Below are 25,202 nucleotides of genomic sequence, written 5' to 3'. Positions count from 1 at the left end.
TGCATGTCCTACTTAAGTTGGCAGAATTTCTGCAAGCAAGCTGCAAGTCTGCATGCTGCTGTCCCAAACGTTTGTGCCACATGTTGTGCAAAGGGAAGTTAGATGTGCAAAACAGCAATAAGCAGTATTGCAAAGGTCCTAGCTTCTAGCTTCAAGGCTGTGTTTGTGCTAGTGTAGGTGAATCAGTAAGAATCATCTGTAAGCTGCCTGGGAGAAACCTGGATCGCAACCTCCTGCCTCCAGGTTTGCCAGGTCAAACCAGTTAGATGGCAGAATGGATCCCTAAAGATCCATTTCTTTAGGGAAGTGTTGCTTTGTTCCTAGAGAAGCTGCCTTGTCTCGGTGTTGGAAGACACCAGAACTGAAGCTGGGAGAGTGAAGGCTGAGCCTGGGTTATGTTTGGAGCAAAGTGAAAAGGTAGGAAATGGTGGTGTCTGTTTGAGGATGCGTTCTTTGTGCCTGTTTGCAGCAGATAGTAGGAATGCAAGTTAAAACTGGTTTTGAACTAACCCAGATAACAGTAAAATTTGCAAAGATATATAGGCCATTAAACTTAGTAGTAAATGATCTGCATGTCTAGGTGAAATACAGTAAGAGAACCAGTTGTGCGGAAGAGGCCAGGAGTGTCTCTTTTATAGCATCCTCCAAAGCTTGTACAAATTGTATGGCTTGTCTTGCTCAGTATTGTGTATTGCTGTCCAGGCATCCCGGGGCATGAACTGGACAGGCTCAGGACAGGTTAAAAGTTTACGTTTTCTCCTGACTATGAAGTGCATGTGAAACCGCATGCATATGTGGAATGTACTCGTTCTGTCCAACTTCCAGCAGAAGAGAAAATAGAAATGATTTCTGGTTCATCAGCGGATACTAAATTTAGTTGATGGGAAGTCTGGACTAAGATATCTGTAGAAACTGTTGTGTGTCCTTCCATACGGCCTCTAAAAACTTCAATTACTGACGGCTGTTAACTACTTTCCCTGACAAAGTGTTTCACTTACTGGTTATGAGAGCATATTATTAGCACCGTGTCCAGCAATTCATGTAAAGTGTTATCAAAGATGCTGAGATACATGCTAAAACCCATGAGATATCGTAATTATCTTTACAGTTTTTGCCATGGCTGCAAACAGCTTAGGTTGGGCTGGGCAGGCAGACTGCTGTAAAATATATGTGTAGGGTATTCCATCATCTTAAATCACAATCCAAACCCCCTTGAAATTGGTGAGAAGAGTCCTGCTGTATCTATACCACTGTTTCTGTGTAGACAGTATTATGCGCAGCTCACTTTTGCTTTAAGTAGCAATAATCGTATCAGTGAAGGCTGCTGCAAGCATCAGCCATAAGCAATAATAAAAATGGCATCTAGAGACTTGTGTCTTTAAGGTTTTTTTGAGGCATAGCAAGTGGTGAGGACTCAAGCTAGGTCCAGTTGTTTCTGTCAAGGGTTTTATTCTCTGCAGCTCTTCTGTTAAAATTGGATCAACAGACTACGTGAAACTGGCACTGCTTGCTGGTTTTGTTCTGGCCTTCAGAGAACACTGCTGACCTGTGTGCTGTTGTTGGCCTGTGAGTTGGAGGGATACTGCCACTGGCTTTTTTCTTCTTCTTTCTTTTTTTTTTTTTTAAGACAGTGGCAGCTGCTGTCTGTATCATATTAATTGGAGGGAAGGAAATAATGAAACCCTTGCAAATTACTAAAAAAGTGTAGCTAAAAATACAAGTTCCTTTCCTGAACTGTCATTAGTATAATACATGGGTTTAAGAAGAAAATCCTCTGAACATATTACTGACAAACTATTGTTAGCATAGCACGTAAAATAACTTACGGTCATGTGAGATGATGAATACCAGTCTGAACAGGTCAGAGATTATTTAAGGGTCTAAACAGAGCTCCATGTTCACATCTCTGGTCTGGATTGCTGCGTGCAGAGAAATAGATTATAACATAGAAGGGTCAAGACTTTTGGTACCACACCATCTGACCCTTTATTAGATCCCATGGCTGATGGAGAGTTTCCCAGTCTAGGGGAAAGCAAAAGCAATAAACACAAATCGGGTTTGACCCATCTGTGGTTTTGGCTCTTGCTGTTGCGTTGGAATCTGCTGGTGGGACATCCTAAGCTGCCTCTGGCTCTTGTGGGTTGGTCTATAGAGATCGGTGTTAGAAGGATCCGCTGCAGAGCTAGAGCCGAGTCCAAAATTTGGTTAGCAACTCCCACAGCTGGGACAAATACAACCTCTCGCAGTCTGACGTTGATCAGTCTGTGCTAGGGCAGTGGGCTCCCTGCTAGTCATTTGAACTGTCAGTGGTTACCAGAGAGCATTGGCTGAGGGGGGACCAGGGCTTTGTAGCTCACCTGAGGGAGACAATGGCCTCTTGCACTTCTCTTTCTCTGCTGTGCTGTAGGAATTTTTGCATGGTCTTGAGGTACCATTAATATCTTGGGAGATCCTGGTGCAAAGTACTCCAGGAATCTTACCATACATCTAAAGGACAATGTAACAGGTGGAAGAACTTACTGAACAGAAAAAAGAAAATAAAATAATGTGCAGCCTTTGCAGGTTGTCTGTCTTTGGGTTGAATAGGGAATTAAAAGAAACTGTCTGCCTGGAGAATTGTTCTTCAGATTAAAATCCCTTGCCTGTCTTGTGTTCGCTTAGTTGTGCGTGGTTTTTAAGCTGCGCCTTATTTGCCCTCTACTATCATTTGTGCAAAGCTTGTGCCTCTCTGCTTGCCCCCCGCCTTCTTTTTTTGCCTGACTCTGTGCCAGTGGTCTGGATTATGGGCACATGATCTGAGAAGGCATCTCCTTGCACTTTTCCACAGCTTCTCCTAAGATATTATTAATCTTTATTTTTCAAACCTACAATTACTGTCGAAGGCAAAGTATACTACTACTGTCTGCTTTCCATGTAAGTTGTGGCTGTAACGTTCTGCTCTGTGTCATAACTTCCTGCCTCAATTTTCCATGTTGGTTTGGAAAGCTTTTCTAGGATGCTGTATTTAGTCATGCATTAGGCATATGACTGGCTGGCAGAGTGCTAATTATGTATGTTCCCCCGAGTGGCAAAGCACCGTGCTCTTCCGTACTGTCCCATCAGCTGCTGCTGTGCCCACTTCCCAAAGGGGGAAGAAATCATTATCAGATTAGGTCTCCCTATGTCATTGGTTTGTATGGTGAGGAGCAGCCAGGCAGTGGGCTTTGTTCTAATGCTTTGCTCATGTCTTCCTTGTGAGGGTTAGAGAGGTGCACTGCCATCCTCTTGGGATCACTAAACAAGCAGCTAATGTCACAAATCCATAAAGATACTCCTAACCTGCCAAAACACTCTTGAATATCATCTGTCTTGATGGGTAGCAAAGCGTAGTAGTTTTTCTTTCCAGAAACGCTTCTCCTTTCTGTTTGTATGCACAATGGAGTTCTGTGTTTGAGCCCATCACCTGAAGCCCTGACTTGAGAGCAATCGCTTTGCTAGGTTTTGCCTTTTTACGAACATGTGCGTATTCATCTATTAAGCCTGAGCAGGCAGTGTAGTACAGAGTAGCCATCAGTATGATACTCCTCTTACTAGTCTGTGCTCTTGCTGCCTTGTAGACAAGACATCTTGGTTTGCAGGAAGGAGCCCCAGTTCTGAAAACTAAGGAAAAAGACAGGAAAAGTGCACATCCACCCAGTACTGGCACAGGACAAATCTTGCTGATTGGTCTGTTCCTTGGGACGAGAGCTTGCTTCTTCAGCTCTGCTTTTCTTCTGCACTTCTTTGCATTTTTCTTTGAAAGACCAAAATATCTTGATCTCCCAATAGACTTAGCCATGCACACCCTTTGCCGTATGAGCAAAGTATACTCTTTCCCTTCACCTAAGAAGATAGATTTAGTCTGAGTCAAACCCCTTTCCCTTTCCCTTGTCTCAAGGACCAGCATACCCTGACATGTCTCTGCAACCTGAAATCTGTCTTTAGTAAAAATCAGCAGTCTGTGCTTTAATGATTCATAGCTCATCACGGTGGTTTACCCCTTCATCTCAAATGAAACCTTGTTGAAAAAGCAGCTGCAGGGCCAGGCTTATTTCATAGAGATGACATGAAAGTGGGTAAAATCACAGTACTGAGGAGCTCCAAGTAAATAGCGTGGTTAATACACTGTCCTGTGCAATTGGTAGAGACAGGATGGAGACCAGATATGCCTTAGAGCTGGCTCTTTACCACTTGCGGCGTGAGGAGTATTGGAAACCTTAAAATGGCTTACGGTCCCAGTAGTAAAAAAAAAGACACAAAGCAATCCTGCTGTTCTGGGGCTACAAATATCTCTGATTGCATATTGGGAAAACAGCCATGTTATGGCAGATGGGAGCCTTACACCAAAGGTATAGTGTTCCTAAAATAATGGGAATACACTAAATGTAAATTTCAAAGCATTTTGAGTACGTCTGCTTTGCAACCAATTTATCTGCATCCCAGAAATAGGGTGAAGCAGCCTGCCCTGCCTCTAGGCTGTTCCTTCCATCTCTTGCCTTCCTAGCATTGTGGCGAGTTGTTTCCTGGGGTCCTGGCTCTGCTCCTTTCTATCCCAGAGATGACAGATGAGCAGAACAAAGCTCCCCTATAAGGCAGAACAATCCTTAGGGGCAGGCAGAACTCTAGGGTGGTAGAGCACCAGGTATGTCTTCTGCAGTTAAGAACACATGAGTGCAAGTGCTACCATTAATCAAAACATCACTACTCACAATGTTTTAGGTATGCTGAATTTTAGCAGTTGAAACATAACAGGAATTGTGAACACATTCTGAAGTGCCTGTAGGTCTGACATTCTCCTGCGTACAGTGCTCAGATACCGCTCTGAGTTTGGTCAGTAAAGTAATGGTCTTTTTCCTTTAGTCCAGAAAAAGCAGAATTCATGAAGGACTGTGAAAGTTCATACTCCAGCTGGAAGTTTTCCGGAGGCTTTCGAACTTGGGTCAAGATGTCCTTGGTGAAAACAAAAGAAGAAGATGGTAGTGAGACTGTGGAATTCAAACAAGAGGTAAAAAAATAAAATAAAATTAAAAAATCCTCAGGAAGAGTTTTTTGGGAATCTCTTTATTAAGAACTAGTTACTGCTACGGTTTTAATGGTAACTGGCCAACAGAACTAGTTCTTGGGGCAAATAGCAGTGAGTTGGAAGAAGGATGGGCGGGTTGGTTGGTTAACTAAGTGAAACATCAGAAGCTTGTTTTTTGTTTCATTGCATCCATTATACCACTTGCCACTGAGCAGTTTGGGCTGTACAGTTACTTGCATTCTTTCTTAACATGGAGAGGTTCTGTAAAAGCGTAAATGTCTTGATGTGCGCGGCTGCTGGTATGGCCTAGTGACACATCTCAGGAAAACATCTCCTAATGGGGAGACCAGAAAATCCAGGCCTTGAATGTGAAGTGATAGCTGTAGTCTCAGTTAAGGGTCCGAAGAGACCGACGTAGAAATATTAACACAGCTACCTTTCGTTCGAGGTGGAGAACCATTGCCAAAGGAATTGTCTAAATAGTAGCTAGTATTGGAAAGAGGTATTGTTTAGGTTACCACAAGAGCTGATGTTAGGATGAAGGGGTAAACATAAGGCTTGTATCCTTTGTAGCATTCTCATGTCTGCTTTTTGTTTGGGTTTGGGATTTTTATCTGTTGAGTATCCTTAGAAACATGGAGTAACTTAACTTCTTGCATCATTTAAAACTAGAAAATATGCAGGCGGAAGATGCAAACTTAGCTAGAGATGAAATGAGTTTGACTTTCATTCCTGTTCTGTTCACACTAATGGACAGAAGACTAATCGTGTTTTGAGTTTGTTATCTTGCTCCCAGTGTTGGTTGGGGAGAAAGTCTCACTGGTGATGAGAAATGAGAATTTTAAGAGAAGTCTTTTTCAGAGAGTATGTGTTTCAGAGACAACACTGTCTCTTAGTCTATGGTACGCTTGGAAAGAGTACTTTGTGGAGATTAAAATGAAGCAGAATCTTCAGTTCTCCTATCTTTAATTCTCACAGTTAGGGCCTTATGTGGCAAAGCCTTAAGGGAAGAGCAGAGGTGAGAGTACTGAGATGGGTACCCTCCTGCTCCACTGGAGGAGGACAGGAGGTAAAGCCCAAAGTCATGGAAGATCCAAACTAATGCCTTAGTTTGGAGAAGAGGAAAGGATGCATCAGTCAGCTGCTGCCATGTAAGCGCTAACAGCAGTTGTCTGTCTGTCCTCCATCACCTACAGTTCTGTATCACTTGTCATTTGGTACTTACCTAGTGTAGGATTTTTGAAAGTCCTCCTTTGTGTGCCCAAGACTAACGTGTCGCAAAGTGAAAACAAAAGGCTGACTCACATTCAGAAAAAGCTGAGCTTTTTGTGACTATAAACATCCATTTAGTCCAGCAGTTGTGGACTCTTTGATCATCTGGGTAGGTGAATGCTGTGTTGGGGTTTTTTTTTGTTTTGTGGGGTGTGGGGTTTTTTTTCAACAAAAAATTAGGAAATAGGCATTGGTACAAATGTGAATTTTGGGTTTCAGATCCCTATTAATAATACAGTAGAAGTTGAAATAGCCCAGACATAAATTGCACTTGCTTTGTTTGACAGTACAATGCCTGCTCAAATTGCATAAGAAGTCCATTAGCCTTTCAAATCTAAAACTGGGAGACAACATACCAGAAAGATGGATACAAATATTAGGTCAAATAGCACAGTCAGTTGGTCTGCTAACTAGCCCAGTAATCGTTATGTTGCCTTTTCTTCCTTTCCCATTGCCTTCATTTAGCTTTGGGTACTGTTTGTTTCCTGGTGTGCAGTTTTCTTGAATGAGTGTAGGTGGAGTGATGGTACGCTGCAATAATTAAATGAGCTGTAGAAATATAAGGTAAAAGTCTGCGGCAAAGCTGTTTGACCAGAAAACATGGGGTGGTGAAGCTCCTATATGCTCTGAATGGACACATACAGTGTTCTAGCTCCCGCTTCTATGTGTTCGCAGCCTAAAGTCTGGTCAGGGCAGGGCATGTGGAGAAGACCGATAGAAATCTTGAAGTATTTGTAAAGAAACTAAGCCATGGTAGAGGGGAGATTTTTGCAGTAGGTCATCCCTTATACAATGTGGGCTGAGTCGCTGTTTTCATATCTATAGTTCCTGTCAGAATCCTGAAATGAAGTTACAGTACTGCTGGATTCATTGCTTCCAGTACAGTATTAAACTAATGTAGGAAGAGCAGCAGTACTCCCTTGTGCACACAGCAAGGTGTAAATACTCCTTTGAGGGTTGGAGACAGGAGCAGTCCTTCCATCGTTTGTTCAGCTGCAACCCCCGTGTGCTTGCCTGTTAGGCGACTGCCTGGCTCTTGAGCGGTTTGTATTGTCTCCTGGCGGTGGGGAGGCTAGCGCAAACTGTGGCGGTGTTGCCTGCGTACAAACTCGATGTAGCTCCCTGCGTAATTCCCCTCTGGGCTGGGGGGGTGTGTTACAAGACAAGACAAATGTTTTTCTGAGGCCTGATGTCTTAATACTTTCCTGATTGTGGTTCTTAAGACTATGGTTTCATGTGGCTGAAACATTGATCTGGTATCCTAAACTGTACCCTGGTTATCCTAGCTCTGTGGAATTGTGCTAAAGCTCTCTGCTGGTCAGTGCTAGTTTCAAATGGTAACCTAGTTAATGGGCAGCACTGGGAAGTATGGTTTTAATTGTTAACATCTAGGCTTCTTTCCTTTCCATTTTTCATTCTGCACTTGCTGGCATCATCTAGTTTATTCTACAACTGATTTTTCAAAAAAAGAGTTTTCCTGCTACCATCGTGTAGTTCTCTGGTAAATAAAAGTAATTTAGCATTCATTCATGAGAACTTTCAAAATGCTGTATTACTCCAGTAAACGAATTTTGTAAATGAAATTTCCCCTCTTGAAAGGGAAAAGCTATGTAATAAAATAAAGGCCCTGGCCACCAGTGTAAAAGTGGTATTGCAGTGTTTTACTAAGTGAGAAATACGGAAAGAATATGAACATGAGACAGATGGAGGAAACTGCCCTTCCCATAATTTGGGAGCCTATTGTTCCCGGTAGAGGAAGGCTGAATTGGAAGTCCCTGAACAGCCTGCTATTTTTACCTTCTTACAAGCCTTTTCTGTTGCACAGAAGACTCATTACACCACTGAAGAAAGTAACCTGCATGGGTTTTTTTTCCTTCCCTCTTTCTAGACTAGCGTGGTTAACTATATTGACCAGAGAACTAAACCAAGAAGTGACCAGCTGTTTTTTGTGGTATTTGAATGGAAAGATCCTTTTATACAGACTGTTCAAGATGTAAGTATTGCTAGTCCCTTTTTTGAATCGCTGACTGCACATGCTCATGGTTTGTGTGTGGGTGGGTGCATGCCTCTGTTACCTTACTCCAAGCAGAAATTCAGAGGAAGAGTGAGGTTACTTCTGCAGTTTCAGTCTAGGCTCTTCCTTCCATCCAGTAACACATGTTCTGCAGAGGTCAAGACCAACTTGGTGGCGCTCAGCATTCTGTTTGCAGCTAGAGGTACACGTAGCTAAGAAAAAGCACCTGCCCCTGTGCTCTAGCAAGTGTAGCTTCTGAACTTTTTGCTTAAATAGTGTGCTGGGGTAAACCGATTTAATGACTTTTTTTATTAATTGGCTTAAATCAGAATAATAAGAATAAATAACTAGTGCATTTTTTACCCCTTATTGGAATAGAATTTGGTATTGCATTCAAGTGCACAAAAAGGACTTTAAAATTTAGCTCAATATGCTGCAGCCAGAGGCATATGATGTGCCAGACAAGACCACTGTTGGTCACTGGAGTGCTTAAAATGCATGCAGGTGTGCGCTGTGGGTACATGCACTGTAAGCATGTGAGCTAGATCTTGTTTTCCTGGTGTTCTAGGGGAGAAGGTCAGATAGATACATTTGTCCTCCCCAGAAAAATGTAGAACGGCAAAATGTGCAAAGACAATCTATTTAAAATTTTGCATTTAAAACAGCCCTACCTGACAACCAAAGTCCATCACGAGCAAAATCCATGGAGTTCCTGTTTTCTTGCCCAAAACCAGAGTGCGAATGCAGACTGTGTGAGGCAGGACTGGGTCATTGGCCCTTCGCACTTCTGCTGTCGTGTCTGTGCTGGGGCTGGGCACCCTCCTCAGTGCAGGCACCTCCTCAGCCTCAAGAGCCCAGTCCTATTCCCGGCACCTCTCCCTCCTCTCTGCCAGATGGGGTTAACACCTCTGCTGTCTTCGAGCTGAAAGCTGCCCTTGATCCAGTGGATTGGGGGTGCTTGTTTCCTCTTGCTGAAGAGGCCATAGTTCACAAGCACTGGCAGCCAGCGCTGCTGCTTTTAAGAGGATTAACAGCTACGGAAAGCCTGTTTAAGACCTTCTGGCCCCGGCGGTGACCCAGTGATGCTACGTGCATGCTGACCGCCAGAGTTGCATACTCCACGGCGAGTCCCAAAGCTGTGTGCTACTTTATTGCTGCCTAATCCTAGCTCTGCTTGCTTCATCTGAGATCCTAGAAGTCATCCTTGTGCCTAGAGGTGCGAGGAGAATTGCAAACCATAAATAAACTTTACTCTTGAACCACACGTAGTTAAAAATAGAAATACAAAATACTTGCTGTAGGTCTACAGAAACAGTTGCTGCTGTCAAAAGCTGGTTTAGCATTACAATGCTGTCTTGTTAAAGCTTTTCAGTAATTGCTACTTTTAGCTTTGTCTTCTGGAAGATCTTCTTTAATGTGACTGGTTATTTTTGTAAATCTTTAAATAATATAGTAAATTTTATCTATAATCTTAAAGTTAGCAATTTAATTGTATCTCTAAAGTTTTAAACAATTCCATATCCTGAAATAGTCTAAAAGGAATTTAGCAGCTAGTATAGTGTGTTTTCTTCCTGATGGAAGGAATCAGAAAACCATGGTGTGAGGCAGGTGTATGGAGAAGGCACTACAGGCCACCTTTGCAGCGTAAAGGAATATGCTGCAAAACACTTCAGTTTGTTATTGCATAGGTATAATATATGCTGAGTCAGATGAGGGGAATAATATTTTTTAATCTCTTTTAGATTATCACAGCAAATCCCTGGAACATGATTGCTCTTCTTTGTGGTATCTTCTTGGCTCTGTTTAAGGCAGCAGACTTTGCTAAGTTAAGTGTTAAGTGGATGATCAAAATCCGAAAGAGACATCTGAAGAGGAGTCGTCAAGTAAGGAACCACATAAACTGAGACTAAGCCTTTTAACTATTCATAGCAGAAGGGACAGAAAATAACTGGAATAAACTTCAATCAGCAATACAGCAATTAAAGATGCAAAACAGGTATGTTTTCTTCTGGAAAAACGATGGCTGGAGGAACAGCCTAGTGAACTGGCCTTTGAACTTCAGAAAGGAGCTAACTCTAGGACAGGTCTAACAAACTCATGCTTTGCTATTCCAAATCTAACAAGCTTACCTCAATATATGGGGGGACCAGGGAGAAAGGAGAAATTTCACTAATGTTCAGAAAGTCAACACTGTAGCGGTTAAGTTCTAAAAAAAATGGACAGTGTTTGAATGCTTCTCAGAACAGGAGACCATTTAGCTTCTGCATGAGCGATGACCTGCCCCTGCTACCGTAACGCAGTTACTTCTGTGACTGTGTTTAGTGGAAGGTAAAGCACTCAACAAAACAGTCTGGCCTCCCCTCTCCAAAGTATGTGTTAAAACAAAATACACTGGAATTCTCTTACGTGTCATTTTTGATTTAAAGTATAGTGACTTTAATATTAAAAAATACTTCAAATAAGATATTGTGTACATTCTTTGAAACTACCTGCTCTCAGATTCAGCTGGAGCTTTACAGGAGGTAGGCCAGAGGGTAAGGTGAGAAACAAGAATCTGTTCCTCATCAGTCCAACTCAAAGTACACTCAAGTAACAAAATACCTGGGCATCTGAGCTGATGATGGACTTCAAAGCCTGTCTCAGGCTGTTGCTCTTCCCTCCTTCCCCCAGTCTTTGCTAAGGAAGTGAAAAATAGTCTTTCATCAGCCTGGCATTTAAATATGATTCTCTATTATATAGAGAATGCGTGCTAATGAGCTGTGCTGTGGTGGTGTAGTTGTTTTCTTCCTTTTAAGTCTCTTATTAGTCTAGATGCCTAACTCAGACTTGAGGAGCCTACAGGGCAGCAGCGCACCATTGTGTATGTGCTGTGAAGGCTTTGTTGCAAGGAAAGGAGCTTCTTCCATCCTCTACTGACAGAGTATTAATATAGTAGTAAGCATATCAAAAGTACCCCCTTGTTCTTTTTTTTTCTTGCCTTCTAAGGAAGCATTTTGAAACAAAACTTACTACTTTCAGCTGATTTCCAGAGCAAATCAAGGCACTGCATTGACCAAACAAAGCCGTAAACAAGGGAGCAACAATTCACTGTGATAAGAAAAACAAAAGAGCAGCTCTGGCTGCAGGCATGGAGGCAGCACACGGGTTCTCCTGTGTCCAGACAGCTGGGGGCAGGAGGCGGCTACAGCCTACCAGTCACTTGCAGTGACCAGACCACTCTCCCCTCTTCCCCAGGTCCTGCGTTGGCGCTTCAAGCGGTTCATAATGTGAAGGGTACAGTCTGAGCTAACTTGATTGCACTCTTCTGGGGGGAGAAGAAAAAAAAACATTTGGATGCTAGAACAGGTGGTGTTCAGTCAACAGTTTTTGTTCAGTGCCTCCCAGTGATGGTCCAGCAGGGCCAATGCTGTACAGCCTCAGTGAGGTGGGTTAGCAGAGTGCATAGCAAGTGAAGGAAGTTACGCTAGAGGGGAGTAGCAAAGACCAAACGCTGCGCTGTTAAAGCAAACTGTTTGACAGCTACTTCAGCCCTAGGTGCTGGTGTGGTGGGGAATGGGACAGAAACTCAGGGGGCAGGAGGGAAATGGGAGGGGCAGGAATAAAAACCCCACACTTATCAAGAAAAACCCTGTTGATTTTGCTACATAACAGCCTAGGCTGGTAGAAAAGCATTCCACTGACTTCCCTGGTCAGCTTATAGCCCTTCGCTTTCCCAAAAACACTGCTGAGGGCCTGTTTTACAGGTAAGACAGAGACAACAGCTTTCTTAACTCCTCACTGTCAAAGAAACACCCAAGTGTTCCTTTAACAAATGACATTACAGCAGCTATTTTTTGGATCTTACAAAAATATTTAGAAACAACAATTTGATCAGGTGCTGATGCATCCTAATGCATTTGTTTGTTCTTTTTTTGCGAATGAGGTCAGAGAAGGTAAGGTGGAAGACAACTTAGCCCCACCTCTGGGGTAAGTAGGAGGTGTGGTTAAATACAGTATTTCTGTATTTCTGCGTTATTAAATGTACTTTTTTTTTTAAATAAATTCCCATAGTAGTCAACTTCGGTCACTACAGCTCAGCTATCACGATTTGTGTTTTATAAGGAAATGTTGTTACTAGAGCAGGCCAGCTGGTGCCAGCCAAGAAACCTTTCTTTTATATACCTATTTATAGGAGTGATTCTAATAGCAAGTGTTGCACAATTTGTTCGAAATGGCCTCTTACAGCTACAGCATTGTTTTTCTATTACTTACCCTTGATGTCCATATTTGTAAATTTTTGAACAGCTCATAACATACACCAGTAATTTGGTTTTGGTACCACTGCAAGGTAAGTGTTAGATTCCCCAATGTCTGTATAATTTATTTCCTTTAGAGTGTAGGACAGCTGAAAATATTTTATATCTCAAATTGGGGGTTTTATTCTTCTATGGAAAAAAGGCACTAAAGTACTAAACTGAGGTAAACTGTGTCTGCGTGATGGTCATCTTCCTCCTGAGCTGGCAAAGCGCACCCTTGCAGGCCCCGCAGTGTTTAACATCTGGTTTCAGGACTTCAGGAAGCACCATGAAAAGTAAAGAATTTTCTTCCCTCCAAATTTTGGGCAGCCACTTACCACGGCAGAGTCTACTTCGGTCAGCTGATTATGTAGTCTTTTTATATAAAACTGACACGTAGAGAGCAGCAACTAATTGGTTTTGATCAGACGGAGCTATAGGTAGTGTAAACCACTTCAGGCAGCGTTATTCCCGTTTCCTCTGTGAAACACAACTACTTGGAAACAAAAAATGAGGTAACAATAAAAGCGTAATAAAGTCAACTCCAACAGTGTAGCAGAGACCTTTTTCCCCCTGGAAACTGCTTGAATAAAGTCAGTAAACCAGCCAAGCAATAGGTGAAACAAGCCCAGGACACCTGTCTCAGCTGTTCTGACCACCACCTGCTCTGTGCTGAGGAGAGCAGAACAAAGCCTTCCACCCTACTCACAAAAACGAAACCCCAGCGGCCTGCGCCTCCAACGCTTTTGCCGCTCGGTGAAAAGCCACAGGTTATTCAGACACACGTGCAGTTAAAAGGTTATTTGTAAAAGCCATTCTAGTTCTCCTGGTCTTTATAAACACAAAGATGTGATATACAGCACTAAATACAAACATAAAGACTTTATTGAATGCTGCTCAATTCCCCAAAGATCTTTCATTACAAAAGTTTTCCACACAACTGCAATTTAAGAGATTGGAATGGTACTCTGATAAAAGATGTGAAAAATACTTGATCAAGTAAACAGACAAGACTTCTATTGTCAACTTTCCACCTTTAAGAAACAGACTGCATTTTCTTTAAATAAAACAAGGAACTATTTATTGACAGCCTTCCCTCCTTACTAAAAAAAGGTAATCCCAATTTTGGTCTCATTCTTCAGTCTATGAGATGCTAACACTAATGCAGAAACGTCAAGATCGTCTCTAGGAGACCTGCACTACTCCGCAGGGAGTCCTTGGGCTGATGAGGAGCATCATCGATGGGCTCTCTAGAGGAAGCTCCATCCTCAGCTGTAGCAGGAGGAAATCTCTAAGTAGCCCAGGACCAAGAGGCAGCAAGAACAGGGTAGAGGCTCTCACCAGGTGGGAGGTCAGATGCAGGGACCACCCCAACCTGCTCAAGCTGGCTTTCTCTCCCTGCTTTGCCTCATTCTAATGTGAGCGTTATATAAATCTAAATCTGAATCCAATCAGGAATTCACGGACAGCACCGTATCTGAGTTCCTTTCAGTGCTGGAAGGGGCACATACTGAATATCTCAAGTTATTGGTAACGTACCTTGGTTTTATTTGAGAAAATACAGCACAACTAGAAGCCTTTTCTATAATCTTAACCAAAGTATGCAGCGATGTGAAAAGCACATATAAAACAAGGAAAAAATGTACATAGCAAACTATACCACCTATGTGCAACACAATCAAAAATTCAAGTCATATTTCTCACCACTCCCATAATTATTTCACTCATTAAGGATGATAATTCAGTTCTATGAAACATTGGAAGTGACAGTATATCAATAATTAGACAAATTTACAATATGCTGTGGTAATGACATCACTTAACTGCTGTATTTAAATTCAAATCTTTACATTTGCCAGAGAAAAAAATTGGCTGTTTCTATTATACTGATGAGGTTTCTTTTGCAAATCCTTATATATTTCAAAAGGGTACAAAAAAGTATGTCTGCCGAGTAGAGGTGGTCATTTCTTTTATTTGGCACTTGCATTGTGTGCATTTAGCACATTGTGAGTGCTGTTCTGCTTTTCTGCCATAGCCTTCTTAAGCTTTAACTCCTCTAGCTTTCTCCACAACTCTTCACGTTCCAATTCTTTCTTTTTCTCTCTGTAGGAAAGAGTGAAGTATCAATTCCAGATGTGTTTCAAGTGCAATGTGGAGATGCAGTTACTTAACAACTGTGATTTACATCTAGTAATTCCTCTTGTAAATTTTTCTCCAAAGCTATTTTTAAAGGCAACCACAATTTCCTCTATTAAAAAGCGAGCGTACAAATCGGTAACGGTTAGTGGTAAAACTGTAACTTTGCACCAACAAACTCAGACAACTGCTGTAGTGTGGTTTTGCACAGACGACTGCAATTCTAAGGAGGTTCTTTATCACATGCAAACAAATTCAGGGACCTAGCGTCTTGGGGAGAGAAAAGCGTAACTACTGAAAGGAGATGTAGCATGTGGTCTCAGCTGGCCCAGGATAACGTACACCTGCCTCCCTTACTCCAACAGTACGGCTGAGTAGGTTAGTAGGATAAGACAGTGGTTTTAGCAGAGCTGTGAAGTATTCTCCAGCTCAGCTCTCTTCAGACAACACCCCCGAAGCAGCAGAGCCAGCACCAGCAGCCCCTCGCAGCAGCAGCTGAGCCCACACAGGAGACAGAGCGCTCCCTGCCCAGGGCGGGAGCTGGGGCCTTCCTGCCGCCTCCTCGGGGCTTCACCTCCCACCACACCACTGACACGCACCTGCGTGGGTGCGTCTTACTCAAGTGACACCCAGCAGCCAGTATTTGATAAGCAGTTCCATTACAGGACCCCACAGCCACAAGAGTTAAGTTTTGTTTCTTTTCAGCTGGTAAATTCTAGATATGCATTCATCAATGTGCGTTTGGAAGAAAAATCAGTACCTTTGCCTTTCTGCTTTATATGAGCTTGTAAGTTCATCAAAAAGCTTGCCATTCATTTCCATCAGGGTTTTCAGCACATTATACACCAGTGCCACAATAGTTCTAGAACAGAAGGAACACAACCAATTACTGAACACAAAATCAACGTCAGTAAACAAGTGTTCAATTTCTTTTTTGGACTCTGAGCTTCTTATTTAGGATACTACTATAAGGTCAGTGAGTTTCTGGAACGAAGTCCTTCATTATAATTTCCTCTGTAAATTAATAAAATGCATATTTAAACTTTTTTTGAAATGGCTGTTTAACCTTAAATTCCTGACTCTTGTAATTGCACAGGACATAATTATTGGTACTGTGGCTGTACTATAAAGCCATTCAATTATGTTAACGTTTAATAAACTGAGTTTTAACAACAATTTTGTAATATTAGAGTAAGGAAATACAAGAGTCTAGAAAAATAAACTTCTGGCTAATAGCGTCAAGACTGGGCAAAAGAATGTGGCAGAGGAACCACAGGCGCATGGTTTAATACAGCTACCAGAAGCGTTTCTGGGCAGCAGACAGTTTTGCTGCATATGCCCCATTAGAGAACTGAATTGAGAACATCAGATAATGGTTTCTGGTACCTTAGTTCCTTTAAGAAACTAAAAAGCTTGAGCAATACTGGCTGTGTCTTACGTGGCTGTCCGTACTTCCACGTTAGGTATTACTCTTCTTTTTATGAAGGCATTCGTATTTCAATAAATTATCTTAAATATTGTGGTGTTTATCTCCTTTAAACCCCCTCTTAATTACACACAGAAATGCAAAAATAGCAGTAAAATTAAAGGTGCCTATTAAAAAGGTGCCTATCATTAAGCTTATCACTAATCAAAAAAGGTAGGTAAACTGTCTTCCCCATCTTTCCCCTCACTAGCAGTTCACCTTCACACAGCAGTACTGACTGTAAGGATGTAGAGCAGGGGTGCCGTGCAGCCTTGTGACCTTGAAAAATGAGTGACAGAAAAATCTAAGGAAGTAACCAAAGGACCAGCTTTGCCTTTTCAGTACACACTGTCCCTTGTGGCCCTAGGAAATCTCCCAACTATTCACCAGAGGCCCTATGCTCGTTCAAAATGCACAGTACACTTAGCCTGTCTATACACCTTTTTTTTTCTTTTTTTGAACACTGGCTTTCATGTGGTTTGAAGACAAAAGCTTAGTCGGGGTTTTTGTTTTCTGAGAGGAAAAGCTGGATTTTGAGTGAGTAGTTAAGTCCATGTCGGACAGCTGGATGGACGTAAGCATGTTACTCTGCCCTCCAGAACAGATTAAAACTAAAGGACTTTCTTCCTCAAACTTCCTGGTCCTCAAGGTGTACAGTTACCTTGTGTCTTTCGCTTCCTTCATAAAGGGCAACTTCTGTCTGCAGCTAGGGAAAGAGGGACATCCTTCAAATCTGTTGAGGTCCGAAGTACTATTAATGCTCCAAGAGCTAGTTCTCCCAAATTCCTATTCAGTCTCAGCTGATACATTTGCAACTAGACACACCATCTAGATAAATTCCGAATCATTTCAGAGCCGCTAAAGGCTTGAAACAGGACATCTGATTTAACTTCAAAGTTGTGGGGGGCTCCTGCCTACCCTGGCTTTTGCCTGTAGGAGCTTTACATTCTACAAATTGACTTGCAACTCAGTTCAGGATGCTGGACACAAGCAAACTTTGCTTTTTAGTATTTCAGTGTAATTACTGCATCTTTCAAACATGATACAAAAAATACTAACATTTAACCTGTGGCATTAAATATAAAACGAAGTAGTCACTTGTTTCTCATTCCTACCATACTTCATAGTGGTAGGCAACTGCTCTTCTCTGATAGTATCTTTCCCCTTCTCACTGGGCAGCAGTAACTACTTATGAAGACACTGACAGAATTTTGTTCATCTGAAGTAGGAAAGGACAGCAAATTGTTGGCAATTGTTTTGGTCTAAGTAGTATTAATCTGCATTTTTTAACTAACACGTAAGATCAAATGTGATTACACTATCAATACCATCATCCAACTTCCTCATGCTTTTTCAATAAATTCCAGTTGTTCATAACAACAATGCGGAACAGTGAGAGCATGATACAGCTGAAAATGACGTCCATTTTAGCACCCATAATCTCATTGATTTCATCTGATTTACGTAAAAATGAAATCACATTTACAAGCTTACGATCCAAACCTGAAACAGTAGACAATTTGTTTATGGTACTATAGATAAAGTTAAACATTACATACGGATTCCAGTGTTCTTTGGAGATCTTGTATAAACTGCCAAACATAATTGGTAGAATTTTATCAATGTTCTCCTCAATCAGGCTAAGAATATATTCATTATTCCAGAAGTACAAAGCTCTTTCTGCAACCTGAAACACCAAGTTTAGGGGTCAACAACCACAAAATAAGTTGCTACAAGTCATTTTTCTTTTTTTTTAATAGTATTTTTTTTTTTTACCTGAAAATGTGAACTTGACACACACTTGGATATTTGCTTAAATAAAGGCTCTTCTATTTTTTTGAATTGCGTTGGTTCTATTACATCTAAGATTTCTTCAATTTCACCTAAAAACATTACCTGTTTGTATAAAAAAAAAAAATGCGGAAGTATGAGAATGTTTTATATTGCCATTGTAAACAGAAACAAACAAAATACACTTTATACATTAATCATGAATCCTGCAAAGAACACTGTATGTAATTGCAATGCATTAGACATCCACAGGCTTTTTGCAGCCTGAAAGAATCATCAGTTTCAGCTACCAGGGTACAGCTCTCGTCTTGGATTTCTTCTTTTGTGTAATTGCTCTAAACACTTCACAGAACTGCTTCTGCAGAATGTGTTTTTTTACAGTTTAAAAAAAACTCGCTAGAACATTTTATTTCTTCAGGAATGGCTGCAGAGGTTACCATTATCTGAGATCTCCAAAGTAGCTTTTTAAGTGATAAACAGTTAATTCCCGTTTTAAATTACAACCAGCAGAGCACTAGTAGGTGGCACAGAAGAATTTAACACCACTCACACAAACAGGGACAACAGCGTTAAGGGACCCCACTTTTAAAGGGCTGTCGGGGGGTGAGATCTGGTGGCATAAATCAAATTCCTGATTTTTAAACTCATTTTAACTACACAGAAGAAACCAGAAAAAATGAATTTCCCAGGACCATTTAAAGTTATTTTTATACTATGGAAAAAGAATGTATGTATGCTTTGCCAGACACTTACTTGGTATCTCAAATGCTAAGTCTGTGTCACATTGCAGATGACTACCTCCAACCTGGTCTGTATCTACTACAATACTTCTCACCTTGGGAAATTGTTTCTCTGTACAATATCTTAATTAGAATGCAACTTTTAATATAGTTTTAACATAGTAACACCATAGTAAGAACAGACATACAAAACAATTGCATTGAGTTGCATGACAGAGATGAGCGCCTCAAGAACTCCAAGTTTTCCACAAGATCTCTTAAAAAGCACAGCAGAGGTAAGGCATATGGACCTGCCACACTACATTTTACATCATAGCAGACGCCAGAAACAAGAGACAAAACCAACCTCTTTCTGACTGCAAGTTTTTGGCCAAAATTTGAGCAGTCCTCTGATTACCTATATTAAAAATACAAACAAGTTAAAGTAGAACAAGTTTCTATTACATATTTGATAAGATTAAAAAAAAAAAGTACTAGTTTGCTTTTCCTTATCAGGAGGTTCAAAGAAAACTGAATACAGCTAAATGTAGTTCCATTGAAAATAAATATGGCGCTGTCTCATTTAAATATTTATCTTGTTTAGGTTATCAGAAAAATTTAGACCCTTATCACGTCACAAGTCTTTGATTATCTGTTCATACTCTGCTCCCATCCCGGTACATACATTAATTCATAGGATGCTGATAACATCAAAGGATCACAAAATGAAGTTAAGTCCCCTGTAGCTAGATTTCCCAGAATATTTTTTGTGTTCTACTCATCCATATTTTGGGGAGCACCTGTCTTGGCGTCAAGGTTTGAAGCCCGAGAGCAAGCAGTATACGCTGGCTGCGCAACAGGGCTATACGGAAGAGTCATGGCCTCCATCACTTCCTTTTTTCTTCTAGAGTTTGAAATGTTAAAGACTGGAAACTAAAAAAACATGTGAACTTACAGAGAAAATATACTCCAGTATCTACATTGGAAACTATCTTACCCAAGACTGGAAAAAAACTTCAGCAAAACTTAATTAGGAAGTACAGCCCTCAAGAGGGAGGGGAGAGGGGGAAACACAGCAAAGCAAGGCTGGAGGCCTTTCCTAGAAACAAACATTTGACATGGCATCTAAATAATAAAATTAATGCTGGCTGAAAAAAAAAAATCCAAAAAAACTAAAAAACAAAACACACACCTGTAACTGTATGTTTTGGAAGCAGAAACATTCTCAGAGCCTTAAAAACTTTCATTCTGAGGAAAGGATCTCTGTTTTTATGATACAACAGCACCTAACTGATCCTATCCAACTGTAAAACTTACTCAACTATTTGAATACCTTCCATATTTTTGCCATGTTGTGGGGGTTTTTTCCAGCTTCCCAGCTGTCTGTTTTATTCACAACTATGTGTACTATCAAAAGTGACTTTCCAGAGAAAAAGTTAATATGATTTTAAGTGCCCACAAGTCTTTAGCCTACGATACACACATATCCTGCTACTACAAAACTGAATGTCACTTCAAATGATGCTGAGCAAATGCAGAAACCTCAGGCAGCTGGTAAAAGTCCTATGCTCAAATCCACAAAAAGAAAGCAAGTTACAAGGCAAGAACAGATTCCTTACAGAGCCTTGACCACACAGTTGTACCTAGCTGGCTGAAAGCTACAGACAACAAATACAAATGCCGTCAACTGACACCTGACGAAGGAACAGGAGGCCTGGATCAGCCCACACAGGTGACAACTTTGCCCCCTGGCCCACAGAGGCAGAGCTCCCTCCCTGACCGGCCGGCACTGACCTGGCCTCCTTGCTGCCTCCACAGGCGGAGCAGAAGAGCTGGGGCAGATGGCAGGGTGATGGGGGAAGGAGAAATTTTGAGCTCCCCCATTTCACTGCAATTACCTGATCTGGCAGTCCTCCACTCACCCACTTCTCCTCCACCCTCAAGGAGTCAGACTTGCATCAATTAATTACACTTGTTTCTCTAGATTCATAATTTAAAGTAGTCTATGTAAATACACTTTAAATCTAGGGCCATCTTCTGTTAATTAGCTTGTAACTGAATTACTCGGTTATATACTATTGAGATTTTGTATTTTTAAAGAACAAACCTGAACATCTTAAACATTTAAGAGACATGTAGATGAGGTGCTTAGGGACATGGTTTAGTGGGCATGGTGGTGTTGAGTTGATGGTTGGACTCGATCTTAGAGGTCTTTCCCAACCTTAACGATTCTATGATTTACAGGTGTAACAGCTCATTCTGCCAACACCTTCCCCTCCTCCAAAACAATGCAAGCAAGCCAGAAAATTTTGCACATTTGCCAAAGAAAACCTGAGAACCTACCATACACCCCTACTTGGAGTATGACTTTAGTAGTCTCGAAAGCATAAAATTGAGTTAGCTGGAAGAGTCCAGTTTCCAGCACATGTTACTGTAAGCATGTTGAATATACTTTGCTACACAGACTCACATTCTCAACTTGATAAAGAAGTAACATGTTCCGAGTATAACAGTGCAGACCTCAACAAAATACCTATTCCTTGGTCCTCAGAGAGACTATCAGTTTCCAGCTTGACTATGCCTTCATATTAAAAAACTGATACATGCACATTTATGTTCAAAGATTTTATTCAAAGAAATATTCAACATGAATGCAGTTCTGAAATCCTGCTGCTCTTACTACACAAAACTCTTGATACTTCTCTCTGAGCTACAAAATTCCTCTAAAGTGACTTACAACAGTAGGGACCTGCTAGAAAACTTATCTTATGTACAAGGACTGCATGTTTAGCCCAATTTCTTCAATGTAAAGGCCATTGCACTTAGCAGGGTTAGGTAACAAACTCTTCTGTCAGCTTCGCAAACATCAGGACTGACCTAAGGCAGACTACCATAGTTACAAGAGCTCGATTGAATGTCCTCTAAATTGACCCTGAGTGACAATTCCTGCCAGAAAAATAACAGTAAGGTACTCCTGAAGACAGCCTTCTGATGGAGTTCTTAAAATATTACTTAACCTAAAGGCAAAAAAAATTCCAAATGCTATCTCATCAGTTGCCCCGAATTTTAACATCTACTTTTCAAGCATTTCGGAAAGTTTCTTAAAGCTTCATTTCTTATCTTATTAACTTTTACTGCTTGATAAAGCCAATTTTACTATATGCTCAGAGTAATGACCAAAGCAAGCACAGGCAGTGACTCTTGCAGTGAGCTCCTGTATCTTTTCCATTCTGAATTCATCTTTACTGATTAAGAGGCAACCAGAATTGTATACATTATAGTCCAGATGAAATCTCAGAATTGCACTAAAGCACTCCTACTTCAAAAAGCCCTACCTTCCCGCTTCAAAGTTTGGGCTTCGATCCTGCATCAGTTCTGTAATTCATATCAGGAAGTTCTGACTTAGTCACGTTGTCACTTCATTCAATCTTGCAAGTTTTTATGTAATACTACACGTTTTCTGCTCATGTGTCAACTTTAACTGTCAAAATGCCTGCACTGTTTTATCGCTTGGCTTAAGGTTCTTCCTTAAGCTTATGCAATTCCTTTCTCCTTGCCCTATCCAACAAAATAAGCACATTGACCAGCGTAGCTGGCAACACTGCAGTACAGGGGGAAAGAAGATGCTTCAAGCAGACAAGGCAAATTTATCGACAGTCAGGTCTACCGCCTTCCACCACCTACAGAATTAACTTGTCTTCTGATGAGGAACATCAGTACTTAAGTGGCTGTACAGAAAACAAGCTTCCACTGAAAGACTGGTGAAGATCTACGTTGTTTCCACAAAGCTGTTTATCTTTTTTCTTTATAGAAAGTTTAGATTTTGCATAAGCTCTTCACTGTTCTGTCACAAAAAGGGATAAAGTATTTATACCTAAACAGTATAAATACCCCTAACGGAAAGATTTCTAATAGTCCAACTAAAACCAGTTTCTGTTCTAGCTGGTCTAACATCAGTCTGTGTCCCCATGAGTTGCTGCATTGCCCTGAGCCTGCATTCTTCTTTATGGGCATTGCCAAAGCCCTTGCATGAAGTGCTGCAAACCCCATTTTAGCTGAGCTGTCAATACGTATCATGGGAGATTCAGTCTAGCAAAAGTCACTGATGCCTGAAGCACCTGTATTATAACTGCCAAGAGGCACCCCAGTAACCAAAGAGACAGAACAGAAACATCGCATTTGGAATTTCAGAGTTCTTTCTGCCTAAATAAAGTGGTGTTCTTTCCAACTTTTATTTTGGGATTGTTTATTTCCCAAAATATTTCAACTTTATGCAGCACAAGCCATCAGCACCAAAAATACTGAAATTTTAGTTCTTACTAGGAGGGAATATATGTTACATGCTTTCTCATATGAGGTAATTTGCATTATATTAGCGGTTCAAACTTTTATTTAAATTTGTGCTCTATTTCAGTCACAGGCTAAGAGATAACTGCCCTTTCAAACCCAGAATTTTTTAAAAAACTGTTCCAGATTTAATTCCCCCCCCCTCCCTCCCAGAAACACCTATGGATCATTAGTCAAGATAGAATTGTATAGCAGTACTATCTGTGCTAACAAGTTACACTGAAATATTTAGTTGAAATTAAAAATAGAAAAACATTCAACTGAAAAACACTTACAGGCTCTGTTAAAGTTGTATCTTTTTCCAGGAACTGTACAACACAATAGGCGAGCTAGAATGTAAGTCATATGATTATTTAGTTTAAACAGACACTGTTTAGACATTGCAGCATAACTAAATATCACAACTTATAATGGAAGCACTTCAGATGTGGAGCGGGGGGAACCCAACCCAAAACACCCCTACACAGCCTTTTAAAATTCTTCCAAACTAAACAAAACAGCAATTAAAGCAGCAAGATATATACAGGCCTGCTCTATCTTACAAAAACTCCCTGCATACCAAAAATCATCTTTTTTTTTCTTTCATCCTAGAAGAAAATTACTTTTAAGCTTAACAGATATTTCCCTAACTCAGATCCAGTATGCAGACAAATTTTTCTCAACATCAATTCCTGTATTAACATTACAAAACTATCGTTTTCAAACATCTGTATTGGGGTAAAAAAAGGTGATACTTTCAGTCAAAAAAAAAGTTTTAAACCAGGTTTGACTGAGCACACATTGCTCAAGTACGAGACATCTACAGCACGCAACATTCAGTGATAAGATTACAGGTGAAAGAACTGTAACATATTGCACGGCCACAAGAGATCAGGCAGCATCTGTCCAGCTGAGTATCCTGTCCCCAGCAACGGCCAACAACAAATGCCTGTGGAACAGTGTATGAAGGGGGGAAGCATAACGGGATTAAGTCCCCAGCATGCTCTCCCAGCCTCTAGAGATTTCTGTCCAGGGTCTTCTCAGGCCAAAGTGCGATATTACATGTTACATAATTACTTATTGTTTAGTTTCTTAGCACATAGTTAAGTAACTAAACAACCATACCTCTGCCCAGTGCAAAAACCATACAATAACCCTATTACTAAAGTAGTTACAATCCTAGATTCCATTAAGACTGATTTTAAGAAGTTACAGTATTTTTCATCTCACAATATATAGCAAAGACAAAAATTATTTACATGCATTACATGTACATTTCAATACTTAGGATGCTTGAATTCAAGCATTACCTTTCCAATTTTTTTTAATCTGTTATCCCAAAGCAGATAATTACAATGCTGTAATTACAACAGGTCTAATTTATTTCTTTCACCCTTAGGCTAAGGATGTATATGTATAGATTCAAAAAATAATAAATGTCACACATTAACCTCATAAAATCCCATTATATATATTGTAGAGTAATGCTTTATTGTTCAAAGACAAAGACTCAAACTTAATTCAGCTTTAACTTTTAAGGGTAGGCTAAAATTGTACTGTAGCAATGAAGCAACCAGGCCACTCCTGATTTCAAAGCAGATTTAATGCTGGTTTACACCTTCAGGATAATACGAAACCAGAAACACACAGTGCTGAAACTGCACATGGCACTAGTGGTTTATAAAGGGATAGATGAGCAGCCTGGTCAGCAAACCAAATGCTACTTTCAGGTCCACAGTACAGCTGAATTAATAGGACCCTTTCAGGCACCAAAGACCTGGATTAAACATATCATCGGAAAAAGGATAGCTTGCTGTACTGATCTATCAGTGAGAATACCTTTGGCAAGTGACTGGTCCCTTTCGTATCACTGACTCATTCCATGGAGCAGCCTATTGCATAGCAATAAACCACAAAGACAAGTGATTTAATTAAATTAAAACTTTATATGAGAATTAGGAATTAACTGAGCTCTTGACTTGATCCTGTTTGTAGGCTATATAGTCATAATGATTTCACTTTAATTAGAAACTCATTTCCTTGTATCTTTAGTCTATAAGGACCTGTATTAGTGAGCTGACTAAGTTAACAAAGCAAGTTTTTAATTAGCCACAGCAGAATTACTTGCAAGTTTGCATCAAATGTATTCAATACTCAAGTGCCG

General features: G+C 40.7%; 2 protein-coding genes across 21 annotated transcripts in view; one reads left to right on the top strand and one right to left on the bottom strand.

The window, feature by feature from the left end:
- Positions 1-18,044, top strand: part of PACC1 (proton activated chloride channel 1) — a 99,418-nt gene extending 81,374 nt beyond the window's left edge. For 12 of the 19 annotated variants that reach the window (XM_075147026.1, XM_075147024.1, XM_075147023.1 and 9 more), the window contains 3 exons: positions 4,879-5,023; positions 8,202-8,306; positions 10,070-10,791. In XM_075147026.1, coding sequence (XP_075003127.1) covers positions 4,879-5,023; positions 8,202-8,306; positions 10,070-10,231 — 412 coding nt within the window. In that variant the 3' untranslated portion in view covers positions 10,232-10,791. Of the gene's footprint in view, positions 1-4,878; positions 5,024-6,778; positions 7,057-8,201; positions 8,307-10,069; positions 10,792-12,249 lie in introns of those variants that run through there. The other 7 variants (XR_012673149.1, XR_012673150.1, XR_012673148.1 and 4 more) reach the window with 7 other exon arrangements.
- Positions 13,469-25,202, bottom strand: part of PPP2R5A (protein phosphatase 2 regulatory subunit B'alpha) — a 47,026-nt gene continuing 35,292 nt past the window's right edge. Inside the window, exons 8-13 of one of the 2 annotated variants that reach the window (XM_075147015.1) lie at positions 23,335-23,388; positions 19,080-19,130; positions 17,979-18,098; positions 17,762-17,889; positions 15,498-15,599; positions 13,469-14,704 (exon numbers count right to left, since the gene is read on the bottom strand). In XM_075147015.1, coding sequence (XP_075003116.1) covers positions 14,572-14,704; positions 15,498-15,599; positions 17,762-17,889; positions 17,979-18,098; positions 19,080-19,130; positions 23,335-23,388 — 588 coding nt within the window. In that variant the 3' untranslated portion in view covers positions 13,469-14,571. Of the gene's footprint in view, positions 14,705-15,497; positions 15,600-16,421; positions 16,482-17,761; positions 17,890-17,978; positions 18,099-19,079; positions 19,131-23,334; positions 23,389-25,202 lie in introns of those variants that run through there. The other variant, XM_075147016.1, reaches the window with a different exon arrangement.

Source organism: Calonectris borealis, chromosome 3, assembly GCF_964195595.1.
Source record: "Calonectris borealis chromosome 3, bCalBor7.hap1.2, whole genome shotgun sequence".
Taxonomy (NCBI): Eukaryota; Metazoa; Chordata; class Aves; order Procellariiformes; family Procellariidae; genus Calonectris; species Calonectris borealis.
This window is presented reverse-complemented; position numbering and strand designations above follow the sequence as displayed.